General features: G+C 66.4%; 1 protein-coding gene across 4 annotated transcripts; it reads left to right on the forward strand.

Moving 5' to 3' along the window:
- The first annotated feature begins 4,571 nt into the window (after window positions 1-4,571).
- FIBP (FGF1 intracellular binding protein) lies at window positions 4,572-12,177 on the forward strand. Of its 4 annotated transcripts, none has more exons than XM_059872344.1 (11): window positions 4,742-4,890; window positions 5,411-5,497; window positions 5,827-6,025; window positions 7,010-7,136; window positions 7,775-7,875; window positions 8,117-8,250; window positions 9,028-9,136; window positions 9,702-9,765; window positions 10,225-10,311; window positions 10,408-10,505; window positions 10,930-11,151. In XM_059872344.1, the coding sequence occupies exons 2-11, from the start codon at window positions 5,413-5,415 to the stop codon at window positions 10,997-10,999; spliced, it is 1,074 nt and encodes a 357-aa protein (XP_059728327.1). In that variant the 5' UTR covers window positions 4,742-4,890; window positions 5,411-5,412; the 3' UTR covers window positions 11,000-11,151. The 4 variants fall into 4 exon arrangements, with proteins under 4 accessions (XP_059728326.1, XP_059728327.1, XP_059728328.1 ...); XM_059872345.1 differs by having other exon boundaries at window positions 7,010-7,091; XM_059872343.1 differs by lacking the exon at window positions 7,775-7,875 and having other exon boundaries at window positions 4,572-4,890; window positions 10,930-12,177.
- The last annotated feature ends 22 nt before the right edge of the window (window positions 12,178-12,199 follow it).

Genomic DNA, 12,199 nt, shown 5'->3' on the forward strand with positions numbered 1-12,199 from the left:
CACTGGGGGGGAGTGGGACAGACTGGGGACACTGGGGGGAGTGGGACAGACTGGGACACTGGGGGGACTGGACAGACTGGGGACAGACTGGGGGGGACACTGGGGGGGAGTGGGACAGACTGGGACACTGGGGGGTCTGGGACAGACTGGGGACACTGGGGGGGACACTGGCGGGGACTGGGACAGACTGGGGACAGACTGGGGGGGACACTGGGGGGGACTGGGACCGACTGGGACAGACTGGGGACACTGGGGGGGACACTGGGGGGGACTGGGACAGACTGGGACACTGGGGGGGACACTGCGGGGGGAGTGGGACAGACTGGGACAGACTGGGGGGGAGTGGGACAGACTGGGGACACTGGGGGGGACTGGACAGACTGGGGACACTGGGGGGACACTGGGGGGGACTGGGGACACTGGGGGGGACACTGGGGGGACTGGGACAGACTGGGGACACTGGGGGGGACACTGGGGGGGACTGGACAGACTGGGGACACTGGGGGGACACTGGGGGGACTGGGACAGACTGGGGACACTGGGGGGGACTGGGACAGACTGGGGACAGACTGGGGACACTGGGGGGGACTGGGACAGACTGGGGACACTGGGACAGACTGGGGACACTGGGGGGGACACTGGGGGGGGAGTGGGACAGACTGGGGACACTGGGGGGGACACTGGGGGGGACTGGGACAGACTGGGGACACTGGGGGGGACTGGGACAGACTGGGGACACTGGGGGGGACACTGGGGGGGAGTGGGACAGACTGGGGACGCTGGGGGGGAGTGGGACAGACTGGGGACACTGGGGGGGACACTGGGGGGGACTGGGACAGACTGGGGACACTGGGGGGGACTGGGGACACTGGGGGGACTGGGACAGACTGGGGACACTGGGGGGGACTGGGGACACTGGGGGGGACTGGGACAGACTGGGGACACTGGGGGGGACACTGGGGAGGAGTGGGACAGACTGGGGACACTGGGGGGGACACTGGTGGGGACTGGGACAGACTGGGGACACTGGGGGGGACACTGGGGGGGAGTGGGACAGACTGGGGACAGACTGGGGGGGACACTGGGGGGGAGTGGGACAGACTGGGGACACTGGGGGGGACTGGGACAGACTGGGGGACACTGGGGGGGACACTGGGGGGGACTGGGACAGACTGGGGACACTGGGGGGGGACACTGGGGGGGACTGGGACAGACTGGGGGGGACTGGGACAGACTGGGGACACTGGGGGGGAGTGGGACAGACTGGGGACACTGGGGGGGAGTGGGACAGACTGGGGACACTGGGGGGGACACTGGTGGGGACTGGGACAGACTGGGACAGACGGGTGGGACACTGGTGGGGAGTGGGACAGACTGGGGACACTGGGCTGTCCCCGTGTCCCTGGGGATGTCCCCACGCTGTCCCCGGGCTGACGGGCTGTCCCTGTCCCTGTCCCTGTCCCCAGCGAGTTCCGGTTCACGGCCGATGTCCCCGTCTGGCTGGATTACCGCGGCAAGCGCGTCACCATGGAGCAGGTGACATGGGGACAGGGGGGACGGGGGGACAATCCTGTGTCCCCCGGTGCCACTGTCCCCGTGCTGGCCCCTCGCTGGCCCCTCTCTGTCCTCCCCTGTCCCTTCTCTGTCCCTGTGTCCCCCTGCTGACACTGTCCCCATGTCCCCCGTGTCCCTGTGTCCCCACGCCCTGCTGACACTGTCCCCGTGTCCCTGTGTCCCTGTGTCCCTGTGTCCCCACGCCCTGCTGACACTGTCCCTGTGTCCCTGTGTCCCATGCCCTGCTGACACTGTCCCCGTGTCCCCGTGTCCCCAGGGCGCCCTGGCCGGGATCCTGATCGGGCTGGCACGGCTGAACTGCTCCCAGCTGCGCCTGAAGCGGCTCTGCCACCGCCAGGGGTGGGACAGGGGACGGGGGGGGGACACTGGGGACAGGGGGAACACTGGGGACACTGGGGACAGGGGGACATTGGGGACACTGGGGACACTGGGGACACTGGGCACAACGGCTCTGCCACCGCCAGGGGTGGGACAGGGGACGGGGGGGGGACACTGGGGACAGGGGGGACATTGGGGACCCTGGGGACACTGGGGACAGGGGAGACACTGGGGACACTGGGGACACTGGGCACAACGGCTCTGCCACCGCCAGGGGTGGGACAGGGGGGACATTGAGGGGACATTGGGGACACTGGAGATAATGGGGACACTGGGGACAGGGGGGAACAATGGGGATGAAAGGGACGGGGGGACACAGGCGGGGTTCCGAGTGAGCCCAAGCTCAGCACTGCGGTGTCCCCCCCGTGTCCCTCTGTCCCCTCAGGCTGCTGGGGCTCGGCCGGGTCGTGTCCTACGCGGTGACCGAGTGGCTCCGGGACATTCGGGTGTCACCAACTGCCGGGGCTGCTGGGGGGGGTGGCACCGGTGCACGCCGTGCTGCGCCTCTGTGAGTGTCCCCAGTGTCCTCACGGTGTCCCCAGTGTCCCCCTGTCCTCAGAGTCCCCGTTGTCCCTGCTGTCCCCCCCTGTCCCCAGTGTCCCCTCAGTGTCCCCTCAATGTCCCCCAGGGCGGGGCTCTCCGGGACCTGCTGCTGCTGCCGCTGCAGGGGGGGGGTCCCGGGGGGGTGACCCTGGGGGTGACCCGGGGGGGTGACCCGTGGTGTCCACCGCGCTCGGGGCCGCCGGGGCCAGCGCCGCGCTGGGGCTGGGAGCGAGGCTGCTGCGGGCGCTGCAGGTGGGTGAGGCACCCCCAAACACCCCCAAAACACCCCTAAAATACCCCAAAACACCCCCTAAACACCCAAAACACCCCCAGAACACCCCTAAACACCCCCAAAGCACCCCAAACACCCCAGAACACCCCCTAAAATACCCCAAAACACCCCAGAACACCCCAAAACACCCCAAACACCCCTAAACACCCCAGAATACCCCCAAAACACCCCCAAAATACCCCAAAATACCCCTAAACACCCCAAACACCCCCAAAACACCCCCAGAACACCCCAAAACACCCCTAAACACCCCAGAACACCCCTAAACACCCCTAAAATACCCCAAAACACCCCAGAACACTCAAAACACCCCCAAACACCCCCAAAACACCCCAGAACACCCCTAAAATACCCCAAACACCCCTAAACACCCAAAACACCCCAAAACACCCCAAAACACCCCTAAAATACCCCAAAACACCCCCAAAACACCCCTAAACACCCCTAAAATACCCCAAACACCCCCAAAGCACCCCCAAAGCACCCCAAAATACCCCAAAACACCCCCAAACACCCAAAACACCCCAGAACACCCCAAAACACCCCAAAACACCCCTAAAATACCCCAGAACACCCCCAAAACACCCCAAAACACCCCAAAACACCCCCTAAACATCCCAGAACACCCCAAAGCACCCCCAGAACACCCCAAAACACCCCTAAACACCCCAGAACACCCCAGAACACCCCCAAAACACCCCCAAAATACCCCAAAATACCCCTAAACACCCCAGACACCCCCAAAACACCCCAAAACACCCCAGAACACCCCAAAATACCCCTAAACACCCCAGAACACCCCTAAACACCCCAAAATACCCCAAAACACCCCAGAACACCCCCAAAACACCCCCAGAACACCCCCAAAACACCCCAGAACACCCCAAAACACCCCAAAACACCCCCTAAACATCCCAGAACACCCCAGAACACCCCAAAACACCCCCAGAACACCCCAAAACACCCCTAAACACCCCAGAACACCCCAAAATACCCCTAAACACCCCAGACACCCCCAAAACACCCCAAAGCACCCCAAAACACCCCTAAACACCCCAGAACACCCCTAAACACCCCAAAATACACCAAAACACCCCAAAACACCCCAAAATAGTGCCCCAAATACTGCCCCACAACACCCCAAAAATCACCCAAATTCCCCCCAAACCCCCCCCCCCCCCCCACCCCCCCGGAACCCCCAGCCCCCCCGGGGGTCCCTCTGGGGGTCCCCCCGCCGTGACCTTTGACCCCCAGGCCCTGGCCGAGGCTCTCTTCGGACTCGTGGCCCCCCCGGGCCCCCCCCGGCTGCCCCCGGGTCCCCCCGAGCCCCGCGGGGGGCGGCACCAGCGGCCCCCAGTACGGACCAGTATGGACCAGTATGGACTGGGGGGGGGCTGGGGGGGCGGGGGGAGCCCAGTCTGGGGTCAGGGGGTCCCAGTACGGGCTGGGGGCTCCCAGTATGGCCCAGTTTGGGATTGGGGGGATCCCAGTATGGACTGGAGGGGGATGGGGACTGCTCCCAGTATGGCCCAGTTTGGGCTCAGGGGCTCCCAGTGTGGCCCAGTCTGGGGACGGGGGGTCCCAGTTCACCCCGGCAGTGCTGGGGCGGTGCTGGTGCCCCCCAGTCCCTCCCAGTAACCCCAGTACCCCCCCCCTTCTCTCCCCAGCGCCCCCCCGGCTCGAGGAGCGGCTCCGCCCCCACCGAGGGACTGGGGGGGGCCCGCCCCCCCCCCGCGGCCCCGCCCCCAATAAACTGGGAGAGACTGGTTCTTACTGGGACTGGCACTGGCTCTTACTGGGACGGGCACTGGGGCTGGGACTGGGACCGGTCCTTACTGGGACTGGTTCTTACTGGGGTTGGCTTCTCTTGCTTTTTACTGGTTTTCACTGGGACTGGTTTTTACTGTTTTCACTGGTTTTTACTGGTTTTCAGTGTTTTTACTGGTTTTCACTGGTTTTTTACTGGGGGGACCCGAGAGGGGCTTGCGCGCCGCGGGGGGGCGGGGCCGGAGCGGCGAGGCTCCGCCCTGCCCGCTACGTCACAGCCGTTGTGTGTGACGTCATCGCTGTGCGCCGCGGGAGGAGCGCGCGGGTCGGCGCCGGTCGGTGGAGAAGGGGTGGGGGGTGGGGGAGGGGTCCCGGGGGTGGGGGAGGGGCCGTCACTGCCCCGGGCGGGGGCGATCCCAGTGCGGCCCAGTTTGGGGGAGGGGCGGGCCCAGTTCGGGCTGGGGGCTGTTGGGGGGCTCCCAGTGCGGCCCAGTTTGGGGTCAGGGCGTTCCCAGTATGGGCTGGGGGCTGTTGGGGGGGCTCCCAGTATGGCCCAGTTTGGGGTCAGGGCGTTCCCAGTATGGGCTGGGGGCTGTTGGAGGGGCTCCCAGTATGGCCCAGTTTGGGGTCAGGGCGTTCCCAGTATGGGCTGGGGGGCTGTTGGGGGGGCTCCCAGTGCGGCCCAGTTTGGGGTCAGGGCGTTCCCAGTATGGGCTGGGGGCTGTTGGGGGGGCTCCCAGTATGGCCCAGTTTGGGGTCGGGGGGTCCCAGTTTGGGGTCAGCGTGTCCCTGACAGCAGGTCTGGGGCCATGGGGACAATTGGGGACATTTGGGGACATTGGTGGCGTCCCTCAGCCATGAGCAGCGACCTGGACGTGTTCGTGGGGAACACAACGCTGATCGACGAGGAGGTGTACCGGCTGTGGCTGGACGGACACTCAGGTGGGGACACACCTGGGGACACACCTGGGACAGCTGGGGGACACTCAGTGTCCCCGTGTCCCCGCATTCCCACAGTGTCCCCGTGTCCCCAATGCCTCCCCATGTCCCCTTGGTGTCCCCATGTCCCCACTGGCCGAGGCGGTGGCCCGGCGGCTCTGGGGGGGGGTCCTGGAGCGCGAGGGGCCTCGGTGGCCGTGCCCGTGTCCCCGTGGCTGTCCCCGTGTCCCCTCTGTGTCCCCGTGTCCCCCCTGTGTCCCCATGTCCCCATGGCTGTCCCCGTGTCCCCAATGTGTCCCCAATGTGTCCCCGTGTCCCCCCTGTGTCCCCAGTGGCCGAGGCGGTGGCGCGGCGGCTCCGGGGCGGGGTCCTGGAGCGCGAGGGGACCTCGGTGGCCGTGCTGCAGAGCGACACCCGCGACCACTACAGAACCTTCCAGATGCTGGAGCGGCTCCTGCACGCCCCGCCCCGGCTGCTGCAGCAGCTGCTGTTCCAGATCCCCCCCGAGCGGCAGGCGCTGCTCGTGCAGCGGTACTGGGCAAACTGGGGGCAAACTGGGAGCACTGGGGGGCACTGGGATGGACTGGGGGGCACTGGGATGGACTGGGGGGCACTGGGAGCGCTGCTCGTGCAGCGGGACTGGGCAAACTGGGGGCACTGGGGGGCACTGGGGGGCACTGGGATGGACTGGGGGGCACTGGGATGGACTGGGGGGCACTGGGAGCGCTGCTCGTGCAGCGGGACTGGGCAAACTGGGGGCACTGGGGGGCACTGGGGGGCACTGGGATGGACTGGGGGGCACTGGGATGGACTGGGGGGCACTGGGAGCGCTGCTCGTGCAGCGGGACTGGGCAAACTGGGGGCACTGGGGGGCACTGGGGGGCACTGGGATGGACTGGGGGGCACTGGGATGGACTGGGGGGCACTGGGAGCGCTGCTCGTGCAGCGGGACTGGGCAAACTGGGGGCACTGGGGGGCACTGGGGGGCACTGGGGGGCAACTGGGACAGACTGGGAGCACTGGGGAGCACTGGGAGCACTGCTCGTGCAGCGGTACTGGGCAAACTGGGGGCAAACTGGGGGCACTGGGGGGCACTGGGATGGACTGGGGGGCACTGGGAGCGCTGCTCGTGCAGCGGGACTGGGCAAACTGGGGGCACTGGGGGGCAGTGGGATGGACTGGGGGGCAACTGGGACAGACTGGGAGCACTGGGGGGCACTGGGAGCGCTGCTCGTGCAGCGGTACTGGGCAAACTGGGGGCACTGGGGGGCACTGGGATGGACTGGGGGGCAACTGGGACAGACTGGGAGCACTGGGGAGTACTGGGAGCGCTGCTCGTGCAGCGGGACTGGGGGGAGTGGGGGTTTCCCTCCCATTTTTGGGATTTTCTCACCGTTTTTGGGGTTTCTCCCTTGTTTCCCCCCCATTTCTGGGGTTCCCCCCCATTTCTGGGGTTCCCCCCCCATTTCTGGGTCCCCCCCATTTCGGGGTCCCCCCATCTTTGGGACCCCCCAGGTACTACGCCTTCGACGAGGCGCTGGCCCGGGAGCTGCTGGGCAAGAAACTCTCCAAGGGCACCAAGAAGGAGCTGGACGAGGTCAGCGCCCGCACCGGGGTGGGGATCCGCAGCTGCCGCCGCCAGGTGGGACCCCGGCAACGGGGGGGCCCTGGGGGGGACCCGAAAACTGGGGGGGAAGCAAAAAAATGGGGGAGGAAATCCTGAAAACTGGGGGGAACCCAAAAACTGGGGGGGAAACAAAAAAATGGGGGGGGAACCCGAAAATGGGGGGGGGAACCCAAAAACTGGGGGGGAAACAAAAACTGGGGGGGAAACAAAAAAATGGGGGGGGGAACCTGAAAATGATGGGGGAAATCCCAAAAAACTGGGGGGGAAATCCAAAAAATGGCGGAGGAAATGGGCAAAATGGGCAAAATGGGGGCAAAGGGAAACGGGAAAACGCCAAAATGGGGAAAACCCCAAAACTGGAGGGCCTTGGCTCGTGGGGGGGGTCTGGGCCTGCTGGGGACCCTGGGGGTGCTCAAGGGGCTTTTTCAGGCCCTGGGGGGATTTGGGGGCGCTGACCCCCCCTGCCCTCCCAGTTTGGGGTGCAGGGGGGCCCTGGGGGGGTTTGGGGGTGCTGACCCCCCCTGCCCTCCCAGTTTGGGGTGCAGGGGGGCCCTGGGGGGGTTTGGGGGTGCTGACCCCCCCTGCCCTCCCAGTTTGGGGTGCAGGGGGGCCCTGGGGGGGTTTGGGGGCGCTGACCCCCCCTGCCCTCCCAGTTTGACAACTTCAAGAGGGTCTTCAAGGCCGTGGAGGAGCTGCGGGGGCCCCTGGCCGAGAACATCCAGCAGCTCTTCCTGCTGCCCCCGCCCCTGGCCCGGTGCGAGGGGGCTCCGGGGGGCTCTGGGGGGGGTCTCTGGGCTCAGGGGGCTTCTGGGGCCCAGCAAACGCTCCCGTGGTTGGGAATTTGGGGAGGAGTGTCGGGGCTTTAGGGGTCTGGGGGGGGTTGGAGTTTGGGGGGGCAGTTTGGGGGAAGGCTGGGAGGGGTTTTGGGGGGGGGGTTGGGGGGTGTTCGGGGTCCCCTGGGAGGCCAGGCCCCCCTGACCCCCCTGCCCCCCCAGGGACTACGCCGCCATCGTGTTCTTCGCCAACAGCCGCTTCGAGACGGGCAAGAGGCGCCTGCAGTTCCTGAGCTTCGGGGACTTCGCTGCCTGCGCCCAGAGCATGATGGGCCACTGGAGCCAGGGGGCCCTGGGTACCCCAAAACCCCCAAAAACCCCCAGAGCATGATGGGCCACTGGAGCCAGGGGGCCCTGGGTACCCCAAAACCCCCAAAACCCCCAAAAACCCCAGAAACCCCAGAGCATGATGGGCCACTGGAGCCAGGGGGCCCTGGGTACCCCAAAACCCCCAAAAACCCCCCAAAACCCCAGAAACCCCAGAGCATGATGGGCCACTGGAGCCAGGGGGCCCTGGGTACCCCAAAACCCCCAAAACCCCCCAAAACCCCAGAGCATGATGGGCCACTGGAGCCAGGGGGCCCTGGGTACCCCAAAACCCCCAAAACCCCCCAAAACCCCAGAGCATGATGGGCCACTGGAGCCAGGGGGCCCTGGGTACCCCAAAACCCCCAAAAACCCCAAAAACCCCCAAAAACCCCAGAGCATGATGGGCCACTGGAGCCAGGGGGCCCTGGGTACCCCAAAACCCCCCAAAACCCCCAAAAACCCCAGAAACCCCAGAGCATGATGGGCCACTGGAGCCAGGGGGCCCTGGGTACCCAAAACCCCAGTGTCCCTGTCATTGTGACCCCCTCTTCCTGTGACCCTGGTGACCCTGTGACCCCTGTCCCTGTGACCCCCTGACCCCATGACCTCTGTCCCTGTGACCCCTATGACCCCATGACCCCTGTCCCTGTGACCCCATAACCCTGCTGTCTCTGTGACCCCAGGACCCCTGTCCCTGTGACCCTGGTGACCCTGTGACCCCCTGTGACCTCGTGACCCCAGGACCCCTGTCCCTGTCCCCGCAGCGCCCGAGGCGGCCGAGCCCGACGGGGACCTGCCCAAGTCCTTCCTGCAGGACCTGAAGGAGCTGAAGGTGCTGGTGAGCGACAAGGACCTGCTGGACCAGCACAAGAGGTGGCACCGCTGGCACGGGGACAGGGACAGCCAGGGGACACCCCAGGGATGGGACACCCGAGGCATGGGGACACCCCTGGGAGGGGGACAGGGGTGGGACAGGGATGGGGACAGGGATGGGACAGGGGTGGGGACAGGGATGGGGACAGGGATGGGGACAGGGGTGGGACAGGGATGGGGACACCCCAGGAACACCCCAGGGAGTGGGACAGGGACACCCCCAAGGAGCTGTCCCCCAAAACAGGGACAGGAAAAGCAGGGCCAGCCCTCAGAGCAGGACCCCAGACCCCATGGGGCACCCCAGAACCGGCTCCCTGCAGAAGGAGCCCCCCAGAAGCGGGTGGGTCCCCAAATCTGTGGGTCCTGCTGAATTCCGTGGGGCCCCCCAAACTTTTTCTCCCCAAACCCTGGTGCCCCCCCAACCCTGGCACCCCTTGGGTCTGTGTTGGGGTGGGGGAGGGGCTGCCCGGGCCCTGGGGGGGGGGGTCCCGGCTTTGGGGGGTCCCTGGGGGGGGGTCGCGGTTCCAGGGGGTCCCGGCCCCCCCCAAGCGCCCCCTCCCCCCAGCCTGGTGTGCTCGGCCCTGCGGGGGAAGATCTCGGTCTACAACGAGCTGGAGGCCAATTTCAAGGTGAAGCCCCCCAAAAACGGGGTGTCCTCAGGGGGGGAGGGGTCCCCCAACCCCTGGGGTCTGATTGGAGGGGGAGGGGCTCCCCCAAAATCTTGGGACCCCCCTGAAATCCCAAAGGACTCCCCGTGCACATTTGTGGGGGGAGGTTGGGTGGGGATTGGGGGGGGTCCCCAAACTCCTGAGAGCCCCCCGAAGTCCTGGGTCTGTCTTCTGGGGGGCTCAGGGGGTCCGGGCAGGGGGGTCCTGGTTGTGGGGGTTCCCCAAAGTCCTGGGCCCCCCTCTTGGGAGGGGTCCCCAGAGCCTGGGGTGCCCCCCCGGCTCTGGGGGTCCCTGACGCCCCCCGTGCCCCCCGGCTCTGGGGGTCCCTGACGCCCCCCGTGCCCCCCCGGCTCTGGGGGTCCCTGACGCCCCCCGTGCCCCCCCGGCTCTGGGGGTCCCTGACGCCCCCCGTGTCCCCAGGCGCTGTCGCGGGCCCTGGTGAACGTGGGGGGGAAGCTGACCCACGCCCGCGACGTGCGGGATTTCTTCGTGGACCTGGTGGAGAAGGTGAGAGGCACCCCCAAAGCGGCACCCCCCCTGGATGGGGACCCCCCTGGATGGGGACCCCCCCAAAATCCGGGTGGGTTTTTTGGGGTCCCCCAGGTGATCGAGCCTTGCCGCTCCGACAAGTGGAGCCTGGGGGACCTGCGGCTCTTCCTGACGCACTATACCGCGGCCCCCCGAAACCTGCCGGGCTTCAGGTGAGCCCCAAAACCGGGAACCCCCCATAAACCCCCCCATAAACCACCCCCAGATCCCCCCGAACCTGCTGGGGTTCAGCTGGGCCCCAAAACTGGGAACCCCCCCTGAACCACCCCCAAATCCCCCCAGAACCCCCCAGAACCTGCCGGGTTTCCTCTGAGACCCCAAAACTGGGAACCCCCCCTGAACCACCCCCAAATCCCCCCAGAACCCCCCAGAACCTGCCGGGTTTCCTCTGAGACCCCAAAACCAGGAACTCCCCAAATCTTCCCCCAGCAGCCTTTAGGGGAACCCCAAAGCCAGCCCAGAAGGGGGCTGGGGGTGGTGTGGAACACCGGGGGGGTTCCCCAAAAGGGAGGGAGCCCCCCAGATCCCAGCGGTGCCCCCAAAAACCCCAAATCCAAGCTCTGCCCCCTCCCGCAGGCACCAGGCGCTGTGGGAGCGCTACATGGCCGCCATCACCGCCTGCCTGCTGCGCATGTACCACGACTGACCCCAGACTGCGCCCCAAAACAGCACCCCAGAGAGGGACACTGCACCCCAAAACGGTGCCACAGAGATGGACACTGCCCCCCAAAACAGCACCCCAGAGAGGGACACTGCACCCCAAAACAGCACCCCAGAGAGGGACACTGCACCCCAAAACGGCACCCCAGAGATGGACACTGCCCCCCAAAACAGCACCCCAGAGAGGGACACTGCACCCCAAAACAGCACCCCAGAAACGAGCACTGCGCCCCAAAACGGCACCCCAGAGAGGGACACTGCACCCCAAAACAGCACCCCAGAGATGGGCACTGCACCCCAAAACGGCACCCCAGAGATGGGCACTGCACCCCAAAACAGCACCCCAGAGTGGGACACTGCACCCCAAAACAGCACCCCAGAGATGGGCACTGCACCCCAAAACGGCACCCCAGAGATGGGCACTGCACCCCAAAACAGCACCCCAGAGTGGGACACTGCACCCCAAAACAGCACCCCAGAGATGGGCACTGCACCCCAAAACAGCACCCCAGAGAGGGACACTGCCCCCCAAAACAGCACCCCAGAGAGGGACACTGCACCCCAAAACGGTGCCACAGAGATGGACACTGCCCCCCAAAACAGCACCCCAGAGATGGGCACTGCACCCCAAAACAGCACCCCAGAAACGGGCACTGCACCCCACAAACGGCACCTCAGAGATGGAAGGATCCAGAACCTGCAGTGCCCCCCGACATGGGGGTACCCCGAAGTTGGGGATACCCCAAAAGTTGGGCTGCCTCCAAATATGGGACCCCAAAAGGAGGGGGAACCCGAAACCCCGACGGGCCGAGGATGGAGCGTCAGCCCCCCAGAATTTGGGTGTTTGGAGAACCCCGGGAAGGGACCCCGAGCACCAGGACCCCCCAAACCCAGAGGAGCAGCAGCGGCAGCGCCCCAAAAATCGGGACACTGGGGATGGGGGGGGACCCCAAAAAAGGGGGTGACCCCCAAACCCCGGTCACCCCAAACTCGGGACACCCCAAACCCGGGCTCGCCCAACCCAGCCCCCTGGAGGCTCCCCAAAATCAGGGGGGTCTGGCAATCAGGACCCCCCCAAAATGGGGGAATCCCCAAACCTGGGGACGACCCCCCGTGGAACCCCAAAAATGGGGGGGTGCAATAAAGAGCCGGAATCGGAGCTGAGCTGGGGCCGTTTGTGGGGGGG

The sequence above is a fragment of the Haemorhous mexicanus genome, chromosome 35 (genome assembly GCF_027477595.1).
Source record: "Haemorhous mexicanus isolate bHaeMex1 chromosome 35, bHaeMex1.pri, whole genome shotgun sequence".
Classification (NCBI taxonomy): domain Eukaryota; kingdom Metazoa; phylum Chordata; class Aves; order Passeriformes; family Fringillidae; genus Haemorhous; species Haemorhous mexicanus.